General features: G+C 45.6%; 1 protein-coding gene across 1 annotated transcript in view; it reads right to left on the bottom strand.

The window, feature by feature from the left end:
* Positions 1-3,969, bottom strand: part of LOC142803551 (uncharacterized) — a 207,787-nt gene extending 203,818 nt beyond the window's left edge. Inside the window, exon 1 of the mRNA XM_075888674.1 lies at positions 3,787-3,969. Within this exon, the coding sequence (XP_075744789.1) occupies positions 3,787-3,906 (120 nt within the window). The 5' untranslated portion in view covers positions 3,907-3,969. The remainder of the gene's footprint in view (positions 1-3,786) is intronic.
* Between the last annotated feature and the right edge of the window lie 16,828 nt (positions 3,970-20,797).

Below are 20,797 nucleotides of genomic sequence, written 5' to 3'. Positions count from 1 at the left end.
CGAGGTGCGGTGCGGCCTCCTCGTTAATTCCACTGCCCCCTTATAGTACACTGTAACCAGGCTCGGAGCAATGGTAAGGCTTCCAGATATGCAACGTCCGGGCGGTGCAAGGACCATATTATCATTAATGATGGTAACGGATGTCAGCTTCGGGATATGCTCATGGCCTGGAGAAATGAAGCAATCCGCAGCCGTGGCAAAATGGAGGCAATGTGCATCAATATCTCAAGAAAGTGCAGTGTCTGCCATGTGAAGGATTCTTTGACGGCAAGATATCACCTCAGAAGCTGAAGAGAGGAAGCCCCATCCCGAAATCAGGTCGTTAGAACACATAGACACAATGAGAAATTGTGTGTGATGAAGAATGCGCTCAATAAAAACTTTCACTGTGCAAACACAGGAGGGTCGTACAAAAGCTTCATTAGCACACCGAAGAGGCGGACCATCATATGGCATCTTAACTTTTCGTAAACGAGAATACAGGTCTACACTGATCACATAAAAAGATGAACCCGTGTCCACCAAGTCTTCTGTCCAAACACACTCAACACATAGGAAAAAATATTTGAGGCATGTTCCGGAGGAGGTTTAAGCAGGCCGTGCAATGTAGCTTTTCCTTCTGAAGCAGCACTGTTCAGTTCTCTAGTCGAGGGTCATACGCCTTGGTAGCTGGATAAAGAGAACAAGAGTAGCGCCGCATAGGCGATGGGGAGCGACGACGTGATGAACAGAACGTATCGGCTGCAAAAGAAGATCTGCGGAGACGGTGACCGATGTTGGTAATTATATGGGCAGCGACGAAGTGGAACAGAGGCAAAGTCATCTTGTTGAAAATTGTCTTAGCCACCCCTCTCGTCCTATTGAATCCAGCGGGAGAACCTAGAGATGTGGCCTCAGATTCTGCAATAATAGAAAACAAGTCGTGGTGAAAGCCAGGTGTTGAAAGGCGCAGTCGTTGCCCTTGGTGTGAGAACATTGGGCAAAGCAAGCACTGTCGACCTAAGTTGTGGTGGCAGCTCGGAAGGTGGCGCGAGAGCAGCAATCTGGGCGTAGGTTGGCGTTGATGCGGGCTGTGAGTTCGGGGTCTGAGTGCATGTCATTGACGCCTGCTCTTCTCTGACGAAGTGGCGAAGCCTGTCTTTAGAATGTATGGAACGGAGCTCAAGAGAGGATGACGACGCTTGTAGTTGCGACTTTTCGCGGATAATAGAATGGATTACGGTATGTAGCTCGCTGCCGTTGAATGCTCACGGAGCAGGTACGTTAGGTTGCAAGCGAAGAAGATGAAGATCATCGAGTCACTGACACGTGCTGATATTATACGCGACTGTGGTAGGATTATTTGCTACCAGAGCGTTAAACTCCATGGTGTCGATGCCGTTGAGCAGGTGGTGAATGCGGTCTTTTTCTGACATCGATTCATCGGCGCGGTGGTAAAGGGCGAGGATGTGTTCCATATACAAATATATAGAAGACTCGCCAGAGGTCTGGACAAGCTCAGCAAGCTTCCGTTTGGCAACGTCAGAACGGACAGAAGGGTTGCTGAAAGTCTGGCAGAGGAGCTGCTTAAAGGTTTCCCAGTAAGAGAAATCCAGCTCATCGCTGAAAAACGAAGTCTTTGAACAAAATCAAAAATTTTGCAGCTTGCTTGATTGCGGACTTTAAGATTGTGTGCGTTTTCTCTAGTGGTATTTCTGAATTTTTTCCCTAGCTTGTTTTGCAGCGTCAGTGACATGACAGGGCGCTGTGGTGCAGCGGTGCTGAAGGTTTGTGAGGCACACTTATTTAGTGTAGATACGAGGTTGGTTAACAATTAGCTTAAAAAATATAAATGTGCTTGTGATACCACTATTAAAATGGCAAATGTCGTCATACAAAGCCAGTTTGATGGTTTACAGGCTCGCACACGTTCTCTTAACCGCGGACAACACATTTACCCTTTTCTGGTTTAACTATTGAAAAGTTTATAATTTATAATGTGTTATGATATGTTAGCAATGCTTTTAGAGCATATTGACGTGCCGTTGTTGATATGATTGACAAATAGCCAACCAACTGCTACATACCAAGCTAACTGATATGATTGATAAATAGCCAAAAATGTGCTACATACCAAGCTAACCCCATTAAGCACACAAAACTGGCCCTTTCAGTTTCGGTTTCGTAGGGAACGGGTGGTGAGCCTATTTGGATAGTATCTTTTGAAAGATACTGTGTGTACGGAAATTTGTGCAGCTAAATAACTGGTATTAACTTGTGTATTTAACATAAAAAAGAACCAAACAACAAGATTTTGAGAAAAACTTCGCTTTTTCTACATAACCCCATACGTACACCGCTATTTTCAAATTGCGTTTTCTGAACCATTCAAGGTGAAATTCCATAAACGACGCCCCAGGGATTTGAACCTACAAATTGCTTTGTTATCTGCACTAGTGGTGTGTTCGATTTCACCGAACGACTCAATTCATACTTCGTTCCGGTGCCGGATGCTATTCCTAGTCTCGTATTGAAGGAATAGGCAAGCTCCCTTTTCAGTGGTCTCACTTGAAAAATCACTTGAAGAACCCAAGCTGCTATATGAGTGCAAACAAGCCAATATTGTGCCAATAGCAAAGTTCGAAAAAAAAAATAATAGCGCCAACTTTCGGCCAGTTTATTGACAAGCGTATGCTGTATACTTTTTCAATACGCTATATATATCTTTAATGTGAAGCACTTGGAATTGACTGGTTGTTTCTGTACAGTTCAGCATGGTTTTAAGTTCGAACTGTCTTGTGTTACACAACTGTGCAAATTTTGTCAAGATCTTATAAGTTCTTAAAATTAAGGTTATCAAGTCTATTCAATATTTTAGGACTTTCAGAAGGCGTATGACCCTGCTCCATGTGCTCTTTCATTATATAAATTTTCTTTTCTTGGATCTGCCTTTATCTGGTCCTGGTTGGCTGAGGGATTATTTATACTCTAAAAAACAGTGCGCCCGAGTAAATGGTTCTTTTTCAAAGGTTAGAATAACTTCCGGAGTGCTACAGGGTTCGATTTTGGGTCCATTGCTCTTCCTAGTCTATATTATAGATTTTTCAGAGCCAATACTCCGAACGTGAGGCTGCGCGCAGATCATTCAGTTTCTTATAAATGAATTCAGGGTATGGACAATATTTGTACGGGTATGGACCCTGTTAATGAAATGGTAACGTGTCAAGCACCGACACAGATAGCGGAAGTGAACAGGCACAACTATTTTGGGCAATCTGTGCTTGTGAGAAAAATTTCCATGTGGATGCATCAATATAAAAATCCCATCGGGAAGTGAACTGGAATTTCGTTCTCGTCAACGCATCAACGCTCTTTGCACACATACTTTTTAATCTATCACAACAACAACTTTTGTTTCTGTTTCTACTTCTTCCATTTCATCGTGGTATAGAGAAGTGATCGTGGTGCTCAGCAGTTAATCTGAAGGTCGCGGGTTAAGCTTTGGCCCATGCGCCCACATTTCTATCCAGAGAAAAAGACGACGTCAGCGCACGTTAAAGTTTACCAGACGGTTTAAATCTCCAAAACCCTTCACTACGGCTTCTCTCATAATCATATCATGCTCTAGAAAGTAAAACACTACATATTATTATTGCTACTGAAAGGTGTGCTCCATCACTATCATTTTAGGAAACAGTTTTTCCCGAACATACCAAAATAATTTGCTTTGCTAGCGTCGTTTGTTTTAAAGATGCATCTTTGCTAAAAGTAGCAAAATCTCGACTCTGAAACCAAAAGCCTCCTGACCTTTTCGGGATCGAAGCCCTTCATTGATTCGAGGCAGTGGACAGTGATCAGTAAAGTGGAACACAAGAAGACGAGTGTAAGGTTACGCCCGAGACGCTCGACGTGCGTTGCAGACTCCATTGCAATAGCAGCTACACAGATACTGCTGAAGTATGGAGCCTTCGTTGAGCCCGAAAATGAGATGCGTTTCTTTCATTGAACGAGGCCACCGCTGGAAGTTGTCATATTTGCTATCGGCAGGTGGTTATTAGCAGCAACCAGTCCGTGTGCATTAGTTCAGCTGAGCATACGTTGAGTGAAAAAGAACATTTCATCTAAACGAGGCCATCAATTATGAACTTGACTTCATTACACCATAGCCCCAATAACTTGCATTGGCTCAAGACATAACAGTATTGCTACTTTGAGACCGACGATAAAGCCGCTAAACTCAAAAGTCGACGAGAAAAAATTCACTGGCAACATACTGTCTTTGTCATTCATTTTCACTCCCTCAACTTTACACTATAAACTGTAGACTTGTAGTCAGCGTCAAATGAAACACGAGGGACTAATCGAGTGCAAACCACAATATTGCAGAAAGGTAGTTTGTGCCCTCCCGCTATCAGGATAATTAGGTCTACTCCGCATATACACTCTGCAACACTGCGCGATTACCCTACAGCCCGATATTTTCGCTTCTTCAAAACAAAAGGAAGAAAATAAAAGAAAAAAATAAAAGTGGTACTACTAAACGCGCTCAGCAGGCCCGCGCAAGCACCAGCAAACTCTGCGGCCAGTGACACAAAAGCATGTTGCGGTGCTCTCCTACCTGTATAGTATTTCACATAATTTGAAAAAAAAAATACAGGTGATGAGGTGGACGTCAATGCTGTTTTCTCGACCCCAGAAAAGCTTTGAGTGCTCTGAAAATTTGTGAATGCTCAGGCCGCACGAAGGAGCGGCTGCACAACCAAACACAAGATGCAGTTAGTAGCATGTGTTGCGACCATTCTTTACTTGATTGCATTGTCCTGCGGCAAGAATTATGTTGGAGAAACGGGCAGGTGCTTGAATTAGCATTTAGAGGAGCATCGCTGTTATATAAACAAAACTGTTATAAGCCATTTGGCAATTTCTTATATGGAGTGTGGTTGTAAACCGAAATTTGAAAAGTACACTGTTTTCGCAAGGCATCATCAGCAGCGAACATGCGAGATCATCGACGCAAGTTAATTGCAACTGCTGGATGACCTCTGTGTTAGCATACCTCCTGAGACCATCATTCAAAAGGAAATTGAGTGCCTCGCTGTGACGCATTGTGTTCCAAATTTGTGCTGAGGTGGGCTGGGTGCTATCATGCGCATAATTTCCAGCGTTCTCGCTAGCAAAATTTAGTTTAATTCAGAGCTCGTGTTGCGTTGTCCCTACATCTGCGTTTTCTTGGCCTGTGCAAACGCATCGATTATAAATCACTAACTAGCCTAAGAATTCGTTCTATCCTCTATTCAGCCCATCAGTACTACAACGCAGGCAAAAATATTGCAGTTACAGAGATTGCGCAGTGCTGCCAAACCTGATGTGTACGCGCCGCCGCAGAGGTCTAGTGACTAAGGTACTCAGCTGCTGACCCGCAGGTTGCGGGATCAAATCCCGGCTGTGGCGGCTGAATTTCCGATGAAGGCGGAAATGTTGTAGGCCCATGTGCTCAGATTTAGGTGCACGGTAAGGAATTCTAGGTGGTCGAAATTTCCCGAGTCCTCCTTCATGGCGTCTCTCTTATTCGTATGGTGGTTTTGGGACGTTAAACCCTACATATCAATCAATAATAAACTGTTTAGTCAGCCGAACTTGTGGCCACGTAAAAGAAAATTGAGATTGCAGCAAGACACTGGCACTGATAGTGGTGTTCACAACAATCCGCGCAGACTGGCGGTCAACCCAACATACAAAGTGAAATGACAGCAGGAAAGCAGCACAAACATAACAGCAAGAAATAAAACTAACAAGCAACTCGCCCTAGAATACGGGCTGTCGCCTCGACGTGTAGCCGGCGCCTCCAAAACCGGTGAGGCTTCACCTCTGTAGCACGCACGGTGGAAACACCCCTCGCGCCTAGCGCGACCGACGCCACATCCCATCACTCGCCTGCCAAAGCAAAAGCCCCTGGGCTCGTCACGCACCCCTTCGTATCTGCCCGCCACTTTTCCGCCCCCTGTGGCTTTTTGGATGCCTACGCTCGTCCCACGCATGTGTAATGCGCACGTGCTCTCCTCGCCCTGCTTTTACCGTGCATGCTGCAGATAAGGGCCCATCAGCCCGACACTGCCCCCCGCCTCATCAAGATTGGACACTCCACCGAGTGTGATAGTCCACAGACTACTAAATGCGATAATGAACACTATAAAAATACAAAACGGTAAACTAAAAAGCAGTCCCTGATTAGTGCAGAGTTCGCGGGCACCACAACACTACTATTAGTCACGTGTCCCTGTCGACACAGTTTGTCAGGCACCGAAATCCATCCCCGCTCGTCGTATGTCTTTGTCATGAGTTGCACTGAACGGAGTCTGCGCACACGTCGCACATCACGTAACAATTTGTGGCCTGTCTTTGCCCCACCTGTTGCCCAGGATGGCACGTGCGTGTAGCATGTGTCGATGCTCACAGAAGCCTGCTCCGGCGTTTCATGATGGGTCTCAGCCATTTGCTTTGTCGCAGGATTGTAGACACTGAAGTTGCTGCGGGTGTTTTGCGAAAGGCAAGATTTCTGCTGCAGGACAACAAAAAGGCACCGTCTCTTGATTGACAAACGACTCGCACACAGGACAGCAATGCTAACGGTAGGGGGAATGCACTTACGGGTCAAGTATGCGCTCGTTGTAAGCTTTGAGGTCACACACGTTTACAGGGCCTGTTACTCGACCACCGCGTTTGTTCTTGAGAAGGTATGCCAACCTAGAAATTCGCTTTGCAATCAAGTAGGGACCATCCCATCATGGTGCGAGGGAAGCAGCAAACCCTTTTGCTGCATCACTGCGCGGATGCCTGCGGCGGAGCACCTCATCGCCGACCGCGAACTCTAGAGGTCGCCTCCTCTTGTTATATTGATTGCGATTTTCTAGGTGGGCTAGTTAGAAGTTCTCTCTGATATCCCAATTAGAAAAGTTTTGCACGAACGTCGCGTAGCTGCCGCACTTGGATTTGGAGTTAACGGTGATTGCATGTTCGATGGGAAATTTGAGCTCACGACCTAAGAGAATGGCTGCTGGAGCGAAGCCAGTTGACCGATTCACCGTTGTTCGCGTGACGAATGTCATTTCCTGTACGCGGGCGTCCCAGTTTCTGTGCCAGTCAGTGAAAGCCACCAAAATTGTTTTAAGGTTCCTGTTTAAGCTCTCAGTAATGTTGTCTTGAGGGTGATAAGGTGTTTTTTTTCGTGGAGTACACGAAGAACTTTGCAAGTGTCCGCAAATATTCTACCTCTGAAATGTGTGGCATTGTCTGTTATTAGCTGCTTATGAAAACCAAAGTGAGGGAACGTCTGCAGCAGACACTCCAAAAATAATTTTGAATCGAGCCGGCATTACGGATACACTTCTACCCATTTCGAAAAATTGTCAGTGACTACTAACAAATACCGACACCCCTTAGCTGATCTCGGGTACGGGTACATTGCGTCACAGGCACCAAATTCCCATGGGTACCTGCTTTCCACAGATTGCATGAGGTCCGGTAATTTGCCTCGCCTCGGTTTTGTGGTCTGGCAGGTAGGGAAAGTGTGAATGTATGTGATGACGTCCTTTCTCATGTGCGGCCATGCGTCGACGCGACAAAAGTTTTCACATGTTCTCTTGCCTTCACTGTGACCTTCGAGGCGTGTGTCATGAAAGTACGCCTATAAAGTTTTGCGTAGAGTTCTAGGAATCAAAACGCGGAACGAAGATTCCTCGTCCTGCGTATAAAGGGAGGGCATGTAACGCAAAAGCAGGCCGTCATTGGCTTGCAAGTAGCTGCCACGGGTGTTTGCGGACTGTGTGTTACTGGCGGGGTCGACAGTGCCGAGGCCACTGCATATTTGCTTGCACTGATTGTCGCTTCTCTGAGCGTCAAGGAACAGCTGTCGTGAGAGCGGTGGTCCCCAAGCATCATCAGGCACTGTCGTGACCAGGACCTCGGCAGCTGGTTTACCATCCCCTGACAGTGGCACTCGGGAAAGCGCGTCAGCCACTTTCATGTTGCTGGCTTTCTTGTACTTAACTCTCTAATTATACTTCTGAAGAGAAAGAGTCCACCGGGCCGGACGACCGGATGAATTTTTGAGCTTTGATAGCCATGACGGAACTTCGTGATCGGTTTGAATCCTGAATGAAGCTCTATCCAGTTACATGTCGAATTTCTTCAGAGCGAATACTATTGCACGACACTCCTTTGTTACGCTGTATACAGCGTAACAGAGGAGTGTCGTGCAATAGTATTCGCAGAAAGGCGCCTAAGAGCATGTGGCTGGCAAATGCTAGCAGGTAAAGCAGCCCTAGATATTCTTGGAGCAAAATTGTTCCGAGGTCATATTCACTTGCGTCGGTCCGCACAATGAAGGGTAAGTACTGGTCAGGAAGGTACAGCCGCGCTGTATCAGCGATAGCCTCCGACAGAGCCTGGATTGCTGCCTGCTCTATGTTAGTCCGAAATCAACGGGTACCCTTGCGCAGGAGAAGTGGTCTAGCCAGATCGGCGCAGTGAGAAATGAAGTGGTGGTAGAAGCCCACGACACCCAAAAAGCGCTGCAGGCTCTTAACGCCCGTTGGTGGCGGAAACAGCAGGGTGGCCTGAAGTTTTTGTTCATCTGGCCATATTGTGCCTTCCTCGAAAATGAAACCTAAGATGTTTATTTTGTTTCAGACTAACTGAACTTCCCGTGGGGTTATGGTGATGCCAGCGTCTTGCATTTGTTGTAATACAGTGGTCAAGTGGATCAGGTGCTCGCCGAATGTTTGTGAAAACACTACCACGTCATTCATGTAAGCCATTGCGTAACTGAGTTTGACATCTCGAAGCACAATGTCCATGACACGCTGAAATGTGGCCGGTGAATTGCCGAACCCGAAAAGTAACCTCGAAAACTCGAACAATCGCCTGTGGCAAGTAAATACGTTTTCTCAGCATTGCACTCTGCTAAGAGAATTTGCATGAAGCCTCGGCTATAGTGAAGAGTAGTGGAGAATTCGTCGGCCCCAAGGAAGTACATAACGGAGTAGATTGATGGGAAGGGGTACGAGTCTCTATATGTTACGGCGTTTACACACCGGTGGTCAATGAACAGCCGCGCACAGCTACCCTTTTTTTTGGGGGGGGGGGGAATCATTGGAAACGCCCAAGCAAGTACTGTTGGACGCTCCTAATGCACCGGTGACGAGCGTTTTTCTGTGAGCGGCGTCGAGAAGTTCACGCTAGTAGACGCTCAGGTGACGCGGATCGAAACGGATCTGGCAGATAGGCGTTGACAACGAAAGTTATCAGCACAAAGTTTATTTCCAGACCTCCAGATTTGCGCTGATAAATTACCCTACCAATTTTCAAATGACTTCAAATACAACCTCTTTCAAGAGATTCTTCAAATATTTTAGTAAAAACTGTCGAACAGCATGACTTGGTGTTAATGAAAATTTGGGATTTATTGTTGTCAATTCCACAGGAAGAGGGAAGTTAGAAAATTTGTATAATGCTCTGAATGTCTGGTGCCTCAAAAATCACTGAGTCCTTGAGATGAACATCAAAAACAGGGTAGTCGCAATCATCACAAGAAACATCGGTGGACAAAGCCACTGCAAAGATATTGTTTAGAACAGATGCATATTCATTTGATGGAAAGGCGACACCATCAGGCGATGTACGTAGCAATGTGGTGTTGTCTTCCTTATCATTACGTTCCAAGGTTATTTGGTAATGCTAATCGGTACAGCAGAAAAAGTGTGGTTAAGGAATGTATTCTTGGCGTTTTTTAACGCAGCTTTATACTCAGAAGCTGTGAGAAAGTAGGATTCCCTCACAACCTATATTTAACTTCTTACCTGAGCGAAACAATATTTTAATCCTGTAAAAGTCTTTTCAAAAGTTTATTGAAACAAAGCGTTGCTTTGTCCCACCTCAAAGACTCAAGCTGCACAAAAGCATTAGCAAGACGTTCAGTGGCGTTCTTAAACAATTCTCAATTAGTGTCGACAGAACGCAGTGAAAAGTCCCGCAAGTATAGGTGCAGGAAACGACCTAGTTGACTGTTAATGGCGTTGAAGACTGCCTGATTATGGTCCCTAATGGGATTTTCCCGATTAGTGTTTTTGTATACACAAACCTCTACGTCAAAATGAAGCAAGTAGTAACCACTGAGGCCAGGTAGATGCAGGACTAAAGCAAGAAGACTTGGTTGGTTTGTTAGAACGAGATCTAAATTATTGAGTGTGGTTAATGTTGTTCGAGTAGGTTCAGTGACAAGCTGTGACAGGTTGAAATCCGAACAAGTCATTAAAAATTTGTTACACTGAGTCGAAAAAAGGCTCAGATAGTCGTTGTACAATTCCACATAAAAGTATGGTGGTTGAAGTAACCAATTAAATTGATAAGATGGTTGCGAAAGCGTACAGCGATCTTGTTAAGCGCGTCATGCATTTTGTGAACGAAAGTTGCACGCGAAGATGGGGGACCGTAACATATGGCCAAAATAAACTGCTTGATACGTACACAAAGCTCCACGCGGAAATGTTCCAGGTTACTTGGGAAGTTAATGGTTGATGCAACAAAATTTCTCGAAACAGCTATTTAAACAACATTGCTACATCTTTTCACTCTATTTAAGGCAAATATGTTACACCGATTTCTGCAGTGATACACTTCCGTATTCAATACCTTAGAAGAAAGCTGTGTTTCATTTACTGAAACAACATCGGCATAACAAGCATCAATTGCAGTCTCAAGTTCATTTTGCTTTCTTTGTGTACTTCTTATATTGGCAAAGAGCAAAAAATGGAGTTTGCAACTACAGGCACTTATGCACTTCCTCTCGGGCATCCCCTATGACATAGCGGCGGTAGCGCGCGGTATAGCGCTGATATCGTGAGTCAACTGCTGATTGTGAACCAGCGCGTGAGCGGAGGGATAAGTGTGCACAGTGGGTGACGAGACAGACATTAGAGTCAACATTATCATCAAGTGTTGTATGTTGCGGAAAATATTTCTACGTGAAAACACGGTCATGGAGCGGAAACTCCCTGTACCTCTCTTGTAATCGCTCTCGGCAGTGTCAGCACCGCTTTTACCTTAAGCGATTGCAGGAAAGCCTACTAGAAGTCAATAACGAACAAAAAATTTCGTTCATTACGCCACTAGTGAGGTCGCCAAATGAGGGAAAGGTCGAAAAACCGATAGGAGGAAGGTTGTCGCGGAAGGCCTTCTTTCTAACTTCGTGTATGTGAACAATGGATTGTTAGAGGGTAAGGCTTCAATGAGAGGTGCACCTTGTTTTATTCTTTTTATACAATGCGACTGTGCACCCTTGCTATCAAAAACTGAGGTGCTCAGAGGATTAAAACGAAAAGTTGCACGAGAATAAGAGGAAGCATATTTTATTGACAGATTGGGTGGGGAATGCGTTGCAAGGCCCTCTATCACGTCGCATGCCACTGAGATAGATTGCTTGAGCGCGTGCCACTAATATAATTTATTTTCTGCTAATATGACTTCAGACTTTGTTTTCGTGAGTATATATGTGGGTGCCTTTATAGTTTGAACTTGTCCGTCTCTCGTGTTTATTTCGTGCTAAAAACTACCGTAAGACCTTGTTGAGCAGCGCCTGCGGTAAACGTTTTAGTTTTAACAGTGCAGAGCCTTGTATCAATAACATATATGTTGTTCTTCATAGTTTCTTGAGCTACCATGAATTTAGGAATAGACAAAATAAATGTGGCTGCTCGGTTCCCATTCTGCTGTGCGTGAGGTCGCACCTCGGAATAGGCTTAACATATCATTCAACCTATTGTGTAGTCCCACATCGCTTGCATTGTCTTTAGATAGTGCAACAACGCCAGAAGTACTATTCGAAGGGCAAGGGTTTCGCTCTATATCTCTTGATTGCGAAATCAGCTGACCACACACATAAATTGATTGCACAAGCAGAAAAGTCGCACTAGTGGGCATGGGAACAGCGGAAGACAGGTATTGCTAGATTTATTAGCAAACAACGAAGTGTCCTTACTGACCTGCATGAACAAACGCATGTTGTGAAGCAAACGAAGAACAATGCTGTTCATACGCTCACTAAAAGGCGCAGGCGGTTGGCGTTCATTTAAATATTCAGGCAACGGCGATGTCGAAGTCGATGAGCTGAACTTGTGCGATAGAGCCATGATCCAGGAGGTTTGCCAAGGCAAGTCATGTTCAACGTACTTCAGCTGGCGACCGCACACTCTAGGCGAAAACGTGGCAATGACAGCTGCTCTGTTCGATGCCGCGCAGATTCGAAGGCATTCCGCTATCTGTATGAACAAACGCATGTTGGGAAGCAACCGAAGAACGATGCTGTTAACATGCCCACTCACACGCCCAAGTGTTCATTTTCAATGCCTAGAACCAATGAAGGGCTTAAATACCGAAAAAGTGATGGTGATCTTGGTGTTAGACTTGAGCTTTTGCCAAGTTTAGCATACATGCCTAGTTTGAAAAAAAAAACTGCGTTGTCAAAGCTCCTTCATTTCATTTGCAGCTACTAATGTATAGCTCCCTCTATACATTTGGCACTTTCATGGCATGTGGTTGAAAATCTTTTTACTGAAAAGTAGCATACTACCTCGTGCCGTGCCGGGGTTTGCAACAAGTTTCAAGCGACAGTGTTACGTCATTTACGTAGGTTACCCGTATATTAAGAAACGCCGCTTGACATGAACTTGACTTGGAACCGCCTTCAAAGCAACGCATTTGAAATGCGTCTGTGCTGTCTTGGCTCGACCTAAAGACAGCGCGTTCGAAAGGCGTTTGTGCTGCAATTGAAGTCAGTGGCAAGTCAAGTTCAAGTCAAGCAGCGTTTCTGAATACAGTGCTTAGAGTCGAACGAGATAACCTTGAAACTTCAGATTGGCTCGTTTTATTGGGTAGGGCTATATCTCATGGCACGTGTGCTCACGTCTTCTGTGTGTAGATAGGGCTCGAATAGTGGCCGAAGATAAGCTGCAGGCGGTTTTTCACTTTGCAGCAGCCATGCTTGTACACGCTGTACTGGTTGTGTTCCTTGCTTTCCTTCTTAAACGAGGTGCCCCGCCGCGGTGGTCTAGTGGCTAAGGTACTCGGCTGCTGACCCGCCGGTCACGGGTTTGAATCCCGGCTGCGGCGGCTGCATTTCCTATGGATGCGGAAATGTTGTACGCCCATGTGCTTAAATTTGGGCGCACGTTAAGGAACCCCGCCTCGCCGCGGTGGTCTAGTGGCTAAGCTACTCGGCTGCTGACCCGCAGGTCGCAGGTTCGATTACCGGCTGCGGCGGCTGCATTTCCGATGGAGGTGGAAATGTTGTAGGCCCGTGTGTTCAGATTTGGGCGCACGTTAAAGAACCCCAGGTGGTCGAAATTTCCGGAGCCCTCCACTACGGCGTCTCTCATAATCATATGGTGGTTTTGCGACGTTAAATCCAACATATCAATCAATCCATCAATCAAATCTTTCTTGATTGAGGAAAAGGTTTGCTTATTATTAGCGTTGACTGTTGACTACGTTGACGAAGATAGGTCGTAACAATATAAGTCTATTAGTGACTTCACAAGAAATTACCAACTCAGAAGAAGCTATCGCATTGCGCAGCCTTTGCCCAGACTGGGCTTCAACGGGAGATGACGAAGTGGGCGAGTGTGACCACGACCCTGAGAGAGATAATAAGTATGCGCAAAGTACAGCTTCGAAAAAGTTAACTGCTCCACATTTACGTACTTAGCATGAATATTCAAACAGTCATGAGCCGCCGAAGTAGGACAAGTTCACTACTATCCTCCGGCTCACTTGCAAAAAATTTGCTAAAAGGGAAATAAATCCATAAATGCGTGAATGCAAAAATGAGTATTTCCACTAGTCGAGCAATTTGTATTTCAGTCAGTGAAAAATTGTGCTAAAATATATAAATTAATCAGTAAAAAATAAATAGTCCATGAATTGCCCCTATAGCCCATGCTGATCATTGTGGTATTGCTTCAAATAGAAGGCATGCAGTTGAGCGTGTTGGTACCTAATCATAATGAAATTAACGCAGACAGAGAGGGACAGGAAATCAGACGGGGCTGGCTGAAGTGCTCTTAAGCATGTTAGTCATACACCCTCCTCTTTTATACGTGTTAGAAGCAACCGCAACGAATTAAAATTTGACGAGGCATAATCAGTGTTACCCTCTACTACCATGATACCACACATGCGCCACACATGTGTTCAAGCTCCTTGCTTGAAAGATCGATCTAGCACTGACGCATGAAGCACGCACAATGGCAATTTTAACGGTCTCTAGAATTTCACTCGCAGTATTTTAAATGCCAAGCACTTCGTTGTGTGCTGGATGCACTTTTAGATAATATCTATCTATCTATCTATCTATCTATCTATCTATCTATCTATCTATCTATCTATCTAACTGGTCGCTTACATCTGGGTGCTCTCGTGGTCCCTGCCGGAATTTGGCGTGAACTAAAATTAGTATGGTAGAGCAAGATCGTGTGATGAATATGGCGCGCTAGTGAGAGATGAATAATGTCGATACGACATCACGTACGTCGCCAAACAAATCTGCCAGACAGATGCACATACGCGAGGGCAGGTATGTGCAACTATTATGCGGGTATGCGCCACAGACGGTTGGCACTTTGTATCTACCCTGATACGGCGACCAAACTCACGCTGGCCGGAAAGGGAATGAGATAGTGGATGCTTTAGCCCTTCATTTGACGTCGGAAGAGCGGCAGGCGGGTGCTGAACAAAGGCATTTTGAATTCGCGTAAACCGCCTGCTGTCACAGATGCCGTCTTCTCGCGATCTCTTTCATAAACGTCTATTTGCCAACATCCACTTTTATTTACAAGGGATAAAAAGATCTTCGCATCTCGTACTCTATCGAGTGTCATCAATTCCTGGAAGAGGAGAAACATGGCGTTTAGTAACGGCGTTCAGTTTTTGGTAGTCTATGCAGAAACGTAAGGTGTGATCTTTCTTATTTACAAAAACCACAGGTGACGTCAGTGCGCTTGCTGATGGTTGGATTGCGTCGTCCCGAAGCATTTCTTTGCCTTGACTTCCGATAGCCTCTCTCTTTTGGCAACACTTGGTAGGAATGCTGATTTATTAGCCTCACCGATTCGTTCACAGTAATACATTGTTGTCAATAGCTGTGCGTCGAACTTGGGATGTTACCAAGAAGCATGCGGCGAATTCCCTTACGAGGCACTTGATTTGTTCCTCCTGGTCGGGTAGTAATCGTGGTTCATTGTCGATGGACGCGGTGACAGAATCAATATTTACCTCTGTAACCTGGACAAAGTCATTGAGAGTGGCAATGACAGTTCTCTTCGCGATGTGCTGCACCTCGTTTTCAAAGTAGGTGAGAGCCCGTGTGCACAGATTAGGGTGCACGTTAAAGAACCCCAGGTGGTCAAATTGCCGGAGCCCTTCACTATATGGCGTCTCTCATAATCATAAGGTGGCTTCGGGTTGTTAAACCCCACATATCAATAAATCTTGTTCAGCAAGACGTCGCTGCCGTACATCCTCCGTATAGCTGAACGAGGCCTCGTACCATGTAGATTCCTTTTTGAAGTACCAGCCCTCAGTTGCTGTCGGCGACTCCTTCGAAGTCACTGAACGCACTGCTTGTTACTGTAACACATACTCACGATATCGGCCGTACCATGACGTTGTCGTCCGCAATACAGAGGTCATAGACGTTTTTGACAGTGTCGAAGTTGAGATAGTACGCCTCGTTGAAAATGAGACACAGGATTCTCGCAAGGTAATCATTGCACCGTTATCCTGCAAAAAGTCCATGCCTATAAATAATTCTCTTGAGCACTTCGGCAGCACTGTGAAACTTGCTTGTACGTTAAACTTCGTTCTCCAATTTTCGCGATGCATATTCCCGTTGGGTCTATGAAGTGTCCTCCTGCTGTCCAAACTTGTGGCTCCGTCCTTGGCGCCAGCACTTTGCGCCACGTTTTAGAAAGTTCACGGCTCATTACCGAATAGTCTGTGCTTGTATCCACCAGCGCAACGACTTCGTAGCCATCAACAAGCACGCGCAAATCAGAAGTGACGTCGTCGTTACAGCACCGGTCGCCGAATGTTTCGTCGTCAGTTGCAGTTAGCGATGGAGGTCAGTGTGCTTCAGCTTTGACAGCGGCCTTACCTTCCCAAGTCTCTGACTTCAGTTTCCCCGACCTGGGCTAGGTGAGTGGTGTCTTGGAAAGCAAGTTAAAAGACGGGGACTGGGTGACTGACACCTCGATGACGTTGTTGATCGAGGTTGCTGTTGAAAGCTACGTGAGCCTTGACGAGTTGACAGGTATTCTTCAATTTCAAATGGACGCTCATCATTCCGTGGTCGAGGTGCACTCACAGGGAAACAATGAAGTCCCGGCTGGTGATAACAACCCATTTGGTAAAGACGGCTGGCCTCTCCACAGTGGTAGCACAGAGGTATCCTATCGGGAGATCACCAGATATCACTCTTTCTGAGTCTCCCTACAGGTCGTGGCTGCATTGGGCTTGAAGACTTAGGGTGCTGCATAAGAGTCGTGGCTGCAACGTCTGCATGTCTGGGAGTTTCTTGCCGCAGGACATCGGCATAGGACAACTTTTTCTGACGCGGTAGTGCCGCTTCTGCAAAGGCACTTACTTATGTGGGGTGCATTCTGTGTGTGCGTTTCCTGTACTGCCTGTCAAACTTTCTGGCGCTTCACATCGGCTAGAGATGAAAGCACGGAAGCATTCTGGCCAAGGCCCTTTTTCTAGAGTTCTTTTCGTACTACACACTGTTACAGCTTCCGCAAAATCTCCATGCTGTATCCAAATGCTGCCGGCAGTGCATCCAAAGTAGCCACGTTACTCTCACTGCTGTACATGTTTGCTCGCTGTTGAAGCGTTCTTTCCATCGCAGCCGCCTCGGAACAAAAAATTGGCCCCGTATCTGCATGTTACATCGCAAATATCGTCAAAATACGATAGTCTTGCGTCTGGAGAGTGAATAAAACCTTTATTTGATGTTCTGAGCAATAAAACTGGTGAATGGTATTCTGGAGGCGCCTCAAGAGTTCAGCGGAGGCAAATTGGCGCATCAAGTCACGTCACACGTGAGACACGAGCGCTATCTGGCAGTTATCTCGGCAAACGAAGCATGCGCGCCCTGCGCGCCCGCCTCGGAGGCGATAGGGTGTTGAACACAAGGCGACGGCTAAGTGTCACCACGGTGTCGTCTTAGCGAAGTGTCGGAAACGCTTGCCTTTTGTGCAAGCGTTGCATGGTCAGCGCTACGTGATAAACGCTACGGCCTTCAGAATTATTGATGTATATCTTTTCTAGTAAAAGACACACAGAATATCGACGTTTTGTTATGGGGTCTCAAATATCTGCAATAATTGCTTTTTAATTGAAATTGGCACAAATATGAATGCTGAATCTTGAGCAATGTTGGTGGACAGATGGGGTGGGCTGTTTGAAGTATCGTTTTGCCACTTTGGTGCCGTTTAAAGTACCAATAAGGGCGGACAAACAGACAGCTGCACAGACAGACAGACCAAAATTTTTGCGTCCAAGGTGTTCAAGAAAGACTATCGTCATTAAAACTCTGTGACAGTGCGTGGTTGGCTGCGAATCAGGCCGGCAAACAGTTCCTGTTTTACTCCTCGCATTAGAGCACGCAGTTTCTTGTCCTCGCTCATGTTGGGATCCACTCGGGGGAATAGGCGAGGCATATTCTCGATGTACATGGCCATGTTTTCGTTGTTGCGCTGGCTTTTCGCTTGGAGGGCAGCTTCGCCTTTATCTCTGCAATCTGCACACGGGTGTGTTCCGAGCAGCTCCCGTCGGAAGACTTCCCTTGACTGCATTGGACACTCGTGGTTTTCGAAACACGTTCGAGCGTTATCCTGCAATGCGAAGTAAACGCATGCCACTCTGTGACCTGCTTTCCATCCGTTAGCTTTCGCAACGCACTCAAATTGTTCTAGCCAATCCGCCACGTATTCGTAGGCCTCTCCGTGAAAAAAGCTCCGGCGTCAGGGGAGGATTCACTAGGATGTTAGCTGAAACAACAAGAGTTGTCATGCCGCCAGCCTTTCCGTTCATAGCCGTTGAGACCCTGATAGACACCAACAAAGGTGAAAGTTCGGGGGCCTCACCGCGCAAACGTCGGTGACAGCGCTGATGAACTGCGGTGAGCTTATTGTATTCAAGTTGCTGTGGCTCTCGACTGCGTTCCAGGACTTGAGAAGGGCTTGGAATCATACCCAGCACCTTCGCCAGTTTGTAACGCACAATAAAAGAGTACACTTTAATGAAATCAAGTGGTTGGAGCAAACTTGTGCCCAAGAAACAGACAACTCAAAGTCTATGAGGCCGGTGCAGCCAACGGTCCCCTTCAAAAGCATCCACCTTGTCTTCTTTTCTTTCTCTTCAGTCTCTCGTGTGACTTCTGTTGTATGGCTCGAGCTAACACGCGCTACTTCCTGAATTTGTGGTCTGTTTTCCTAGTAGGCCGTCCACTATGCAGACAGCGTAAGAATCGAAGAGCGCGCGTAGTTTGAGCTTGGCTTGTGCCAATATCAGAAAAAGTGTCCATAACTCTGCGGTGGAATTGTTGTTTTACGCCCACAACAAACTGTCAAAACTCTGCAAGATTACTCAGGTTATGCTTAGACAAAATAAAGTATGCCACAACCGGCATCGCAAGAAGTAGGTACAATTATCCTGCGATTGCTATAACAAAGAACAATCATCCCGTTTGAATAACGATAAGCATACTTGTAATCTTAAGTCTAAAACACTCGACCGGGTGCTCTAAAGAACGTGACGCACAACCAAGGACGGAAACTCCTTATACCTTTCATGTACGTGCTCTCGTAAGCTGACTCGCAGCGGCTGCGCCACTTTGACGATTGAAGGCTGCCGGACATCTAAGTTAAAATCAATCAGGAACGAACCATTTCTTTCACGACTTCATTGATAAAGTCACCAATTAGATGGAAAGGACGAAAACCCGAAAAGAGGAGGTTGCCGTGGAAGCCCTCCTTTCTCACTTTGCATACAAGCGGAATGCGCTAGCCTGCTGGCCACTTAGGCCGTGCGGTCATGTGGAAAAAATTTGTATCTTTTTTACTTTTGTTTGTGTTTTCTGAAGTGGCCAATGTTAAGCTGACCGATTCCTCAGAAAGACGAAACTCGATTGGCACACATAATGACTGATATGTGGAGTTTAACGTTTCAAAACCACCATACAAATATGAGAGACACTTTAGTGGAGGAATTCGAAAGTTTTGACCAGCTGGCATTCTTTAACGTGCATGCAAATCTGAAGACACGGGTCTACAACATTTTCGCCTCTATCGGAAATGCAGCCGCTGCAGCCGGGATTCGATCCTGAGACCTGCGGCTCAGCGGCCGAGTACCTTAGCTACTAGACCACCGCGGTGGGTCTATCACATATAATAAAATGAAAACTCTATTCCACATTTTGAATGAAATCAGTGGAGACAAACATGTCGCGTGATTGTGTCAATCTATAAAAGGAATTTCAATTGACAACCTACACATGAACATGAGGAACAAACTTTGAACCCAGTATATCCGCACCAATGTGAAAATTATGAACAATCACGAGTAGGACACATCGTGCTAGAATCAATTACGCTTGTTATGACGGCACACATAGTTTTCTTGCTGAATTTGATTACTAAACGAGACTAAAGTTGAGATGCATGAATAGGCTTGAAGCGATCATAAATTGTTCAAGAGAGAGCATCGCTGGAAACAGTGTTTCGGCCAGTTGACTTCTCTTCATCAGGGCAACAGCGTTGCCTTGATGAAAAGAACGTTCAGTTGTGAAAACTTTAAGTCAAGTGCCACCTCCTGCAGTCATTTTTAAAAGCTTTTAGTCTATCACATATATTTATGTGACACTATTATCACTAAATACTCAAAGCGCAGCCGCCCAAACTTGCATAAATAGGAAGGAGCCTATAATTACTTGACATTATTTGAAGTACGTGCCAGAAGCTAACGAAGCAAAAACTATGTAGCCGAGCCAACATGTAGTCGAACCTTTCATTTAACAATTTTTAACAGCTTGGCTGCCATGTTGACCAATTAGTCCAGAGAAACTGAACTTTTCTCAGTGTAGCCAGGCTTGCAGAAAACAGGGCTTCTATTTTGAAAGCCTTATTACAATAGAGCGGGCAAGATCGACCAAAAGTAGAGGGAAAAATAGACAGCCAGCAGGTGAGCTGGATATTTAAGCATGTAGCCAGTGCACAACAATTGTATAATTATTATGGATAAACCTAAATATTGAGATTCCATGTTGTTCACAGCTTGATAATAAAGAACGTGGGAACTGTAAAAATTTATTTGTTGCAATTTATTGACATAGTGCCAGGTGGTGTCACATTTTCACGAGACATTCGGTGGTGGTGCTGGCCACCACGCTGTTTCAATTAATGCTTCTAGTATTAGTGCCCTTGTGAAATTTTATGGGCGCGACAATTCAAACCGATACCAGTTGTCAAAACGGTGCAGTGATGGAGAAGAGGCCCACGCTTTTCTGATAACCAAAGAGAATTTGTGCTCTGGACTCGCTCGGTGCCCCGCCACGGTGGTCTATTGACTAAGGTACTTGGCTGCTGACCCGCAGGTCACGGGACCAAATCCCGGCTGTGGCGGCTGCATTTCCGATGGAGGCGGAAATATTGTAGGCCCGTGTACTCAGATTTGGGTGCACGTTAAAGAACCCCAGGAGGTCAAAATTTCC

This window comes from Rhipicephalus microplus, chromosome 3 (assembly GCF_043290135.1).
Source record: "Rhipicephalus microplus isolate Deutch F79 chromosome 3, USDA_Rmic, whole genome shotgun sequence".
Lineage (NCBI taxonomy): Eukaryota > Metazoa > Arthropoda > Arachnida > Ixodida > Ixodidae > Rhipicephalus > Rhipicephalus microplus.
The sequence above is the reverse complement of the archived record's forward strand: the minus strand, read 5'-3'. Positions and strand labels throughout refer to the sequence as shown.